Source organism: Amphiura filiformis, chromosome 19 (genome assembly GCF_039555335.1).
Source record: "Amphiura filiformis chromosome 19, Afil_fr2py, whole genome shotgun sequence".
NCBI lineage: Eukaryota > Metazoa > Echinodermata > Ophiuroidea > Amphilepidida > Amphiuridae > Amphiura > Amphiura filiformis.
Genome location: NC_092646.1, coordinates 180,968 through 185,354, shown reverse-complemented (window position 1 = coordinate 185,354; position 4,387 = coordinate 180,968). Strand labels below are relative to the sequence as shown.

The 4,387-nt window shown below is 39.3% G+C and overlaps 1 protein-coding gene across 1 annotated transcript; it reads right to left on the bottom strand.

The window, feature by feature from the left end:
• Positions 1–746: 746 nt before the first annotated feature.
• On the bottom strand, positions 747–4,124 carry LOC140140762 (membrane-bound transcription factor site-2 protease-like). The gene is made up of 4 exons (XM_072162503.1): positions 3,514–4,124; positions 2,688–2,957; positions 1,616–1,719; positions 747–986 (listed from the first exon to the last, which is right to left on the bottom strand). The coding sequence occupies exons 1-4, from the start codon at positions 3,586–3,588 to the stop codon at positions 821–823; spliced, it is 615 nt and encodes a 204-aa protein (XP_072018604.1). The 5' UTR covers positions 3,589–4,124; the 3' UTR covers positions 747–820.
• Positions 4,125–4,387: the final 263 nt, after the last annotated feature.

Here is a 4,387-nt window from a genome sequence, read left to right as displayed (position 1 = left end):
AAAGGAGATATAACAATCAGAACCGCTCGGATTCGAACCAGCGTGCACTAACGATTACATGTCGTTGGCTCACCACCACACGCCATAACAGCTCATGGCGGATCAGCCGGCGAATTGAACATGTAATGATTTTATTCTCTCGTAAATGTTGCACAGCCAATTTTATAATTTGACCTACCATCTTGCATAAGTACACTATAAATGTAATTGAATGGTGCCATTATACTCTTTATAATGAAATATAATATTGACTATAATTAATACACCATATCCTCAATCTATTTAACATTTTGAAAATCTCGGTCTCCTTTACATTGTACCCAATTTGGTTTAAATGTAGACATTTATTCCGCTGTTGTTAGAATATATGAGCTGCCAAACAATGCCCAATGCATCCGCATACCTCTGGGCGGCGCTCAATGGGCAATATTCATAACAGCTCCCTATTTCACTCCTGGGTAGAGAAAGGCAAGTGAGGTAAAGTGCATTCCCTAAGTGCCTAACACAAGCTCGGCAGAGCCCGTACTGCTGCACCACCGTGCTCCTGTAGGTGGATGATGACATGACAAATACTTACCTTGACAACATTTGTAATAACCACTCCCGCACCTGTCACATACACTGGACTCAACAGATAGGGGGAGTTAATAACACATCTATGGCAAATAGACCCCCAGCCCCCTACTCCCCCCCCCTCCCCTGGTTCCGGAGCCACTGCTGGATGATGACAAAATACTTACCTTGACAACATTTGTTATAACCACTCCAGCTCCCGTCACATACACTGGACTCAACAAATACGGGAGTGTTAATAACACAGCTATGGCAAATAACACCAATACAAAATTGTGCCATATTCCTGCACAGTATATCCGGAGTTGGCTAGCTGCTGATACGGCCTGAGGTGATCCGTGTGAAGATCTACAAATGCACCTGGGTACACCACCATTAGGAAGATTCCAAAACCGTTAACTCGAACCTGCTCCCTGAAAGGACAGCATACAGAAGAGAGATTAAAATTGGACTTCACCGTAAAATAACAGACACCCCACTCTTGTAACCCCCCCCCCCCAGTGTGGAGTTTTTGTGATTTTCCTACCATGGGGTTTCATACATCCACATTCTAAACGTGGAGTTTTACACACACAAATCTGCATAATAGACTTACTGTGGAGGTCTCAGTATCACAAAATGGGAGGTGCTATATCCTCCCTCCTTCCATGGCTCAGAGATACTGTTTTTGAAGCTATCTCCAAAGTCTCTGTGGAGCTACACGGTTGCGATCAGGCTCCACAGTTTGTAATGTGGACATGTAGCACACACCTCCACAGTTTGAAAAACTCATCCTCTAAACACAATTATGGTGTGTTTTGCAGGAAGGGGATGACATAATGACAAATAGCTGGTAACTAAACAGTTTGTGTCTATATCCTTTGGCATTGTTGTATTATAGAGGGTCAACATTATGTAAATCTTTTTATCTTGTTGCTACTTGCGCTTGGAAAAATACTATGTGGTAATCCACAGGTTATATTAATTAGTGACAATTAGGTATGTACAGCATTCTGCAGAAATCGCAATATGTACAAAACCTGCTCATGCACTCTATACATACCTGACGGCTGCTATAGCATGTCCTAATTCATGCCATATTCCACTAACAAGGAGAACTGGGAAGAAATAGCCTAGCTCACTCACAGGAAGGTTCACTCCAGGCATCTGTGGACAGTAAAAGGAATAGGCAGGATTTAAAGGTTGGTTAATTAGCCCCTTTTATCTAACCCGGGGAGGGGGGGGGAATAGTGGCTAACCAGGCATCTCACACTGAATGTGTGAGAGTTGACAACCCTGTTGCAGATCTGGCACGGTACCCAAGTTTTTATATTTCAGGGAGAGTTGCGTTAAGGGGGTACTACACCCCTGTGGTAAATTTGTGACTATTTTTGCATTTTTCTCAAAAAATAATAACACACTGGTAATAAAAGTTATGTATATTATTGGGGCAAGGAATCCACTGAAATTTCAATGACTCAAGACAAGCGGTTCAGTATATATGATAGGAAACGAGGTACATCCTAGCTGTACCTTATTTCTGATCATAAATAACAAACCACTTGTCATGGGTCACTGAAATTCCAGTGTAGTAATTGGATTCCTTGCCCCTATAATATACATAACTTTTGTTACCATTGTGTTATTAGTTTTTGAGAAAAATGCAAAAATAAACACAAATTTATCGAGGGGTGTAGTACCCCCTTAAAGACCCGAAAGAGCTGCCTGGGCGACCCTGGACAAGCTTAGCTACCCAATGAAATTCAAAGACCTGGACGGAGAAGCATGACCCCGAGATCGATCGTGTATTCAAATAGCAATTTGCGGTGGCCACCAATTAGTTTGGTCACCAATTACATTTAAATCGTAACTGGACTAGAAGTTATTACCAAATATAACAAATTAACAAAAGCAGCAAGCAAGTACCGGTAATTTACAAGATCGATTCTCATGACGCTCTTCTCAATTATCTGGTTTATGAATCTGACCTTTTCATTCTTCAGTGATTCCAGGGGACGATGATGTAAAGAACACGGCCCGATTATCTATTCATCTAGCTTGATCGGTCTAATTTGCAATTGTCCCTAGTAATATGCAATAAAAAAAATTTAAATTTATGCAACATACAAACTTACCACAGGAGTCAATACTGCCGGCTCTCCTTCTTCCTGAGACACACTTTTGACAAGTGTCAAAGTGAGCAACACAACACCAACAAACATCAGTAACACACCAAACCATGCCCCTAGTGTGAACCAAGCTGTCAGGATCCGTGGCTTGCACTGTCCTAGCCTTATGAAGCAGCGATTGAGACACGTTGTGTACCAGCGAAGCTGTGCCACAGACACTTGGAGGCCATTTTGGACTTGAAACTCTGCGTACCTCTGACCAATGTATCTGTTGGACTATAATGTTCATTATTTTAATAGCATTACGTTTAAAGAAAGAAAAAATATCACTCTTCTTGCTTCTTTTACTTTTTCCCCCCAGATTATTTTCCAAAGAAAATCCAACATCTCCTGCCCCTCCCAGTCCACACCCTGCCATTGTAGATCATGTTACCCCTGGGATGTTACCTCTCCAGAAAATGTTGACAGATGATAGGCATGGTTGTAGAAAGAAACTTTTAAAAAAGCAATAATATTATTAATGTTTCCTTTTGAAATCTAGTGTTGACCGTTGTATTTTAAATACTTTTCCACAAAATGTGATTTGGTAGCACAATGGGCAACTTTTGAAAATTTTCCCCGCAACTTTTGACAATTTTCTGTGCCATAGAAACAAGCAGAAAACTTTACGAAAAAAATTGAGTGACTATTCAACATTGGTTCCAGCGACTTACGGTACAGTTTCTTGTCCCATACTAGACACCAATGGTTCGACGAACAAATTTGGACTTGTTGATTATAAATTTGAACCGCAATTGAAGACATATAATATATGTAGTTTGACGTTTTTTACCTTAAGGAATGCATCAATGAGATACAACGATGACCAAAATCCCAACACAAGTGCAATCCATGTTGTACGCAACATCTTTGAAACGGTCCGTCAACTGTAGTCAGTCAACCAGCGAGAATCAGAATAATAAGTTCAACAGCATTTGTATTTACTGATTTAACAAATGCACAAAAAAACACAAGCATGACATTGACAAGTTATTAATGTATTTTTGTGTTGATGACCGGGGTGTTTCTGTAGTTTAGTCAGTGACTGGCAACAGTCATAGTGTCATGGATCAAATGTGCAGTAGTATCAAGTATTTATGCATTAATCATCAGCATTGTCATTGAATATTTTCAAAGTACACGAGTAACTTCATGTACATCATACATGTGCAGCAAGTGAATAAGCTTAAAAATAATTATAAGCTTACCACTATTCAACAGAATACATGCTTTGTTTTTTGCGTCTCTTGGTCAAAAACGATCCCATGAGACCCATACTCAACCACACAATCTATAAGAAGTATTTACTAAATGGAAGAATGCATAAAACCGTCTCAAAAGATCGCATTTCCGTTTTGATAAAAATGAAAACAAACTCCTCCGTATTGAAACACATGCGAACCTGCTGGGCCGAACAACACATGTTGTAAACAAGTGTAAGCTGTAACTAAACAAAATCAAGTGCCATATAAATTGCAAATTTTTCACAAAATTGGCTTTGATATATGGTTTTTTAAATAATTATGATATTAAAGTTTTATTTTTCAAAATTAATGACCACTTTAGTAAATCGATATTTTGAGTTTTTAAGTTTAATATGAAATATGCGGAAGAATATTCGAGATTGCAAATCGTCTGGCTAATAAACTTAAGGGCACATACCACTA

Bases quoted from the DNA above. Each gene is read 5' to 3' on its own strand.
- LOC140140762 (XM_072162503.1), bottom strand. From the start codon at position 3,588: ATGTTGCGTACAACATGGATTGCACTTGTGTTGGGATTTTGGTCATCG. The intron at 2,958-3,513 runs GTAAAAAACGTC...TGAACATTATAG, and splicing joins TCATTGATGCATTCCTTAAG to TCCAACAGATACATTGGTCA. The intron at 987-1,615 runs GTATGTATAGAG...CTGTCCTTTCAG, and splicing joins CATGCTATAGCAGCCGTCAG to GGAGCAGGTTCGAGTTAACG.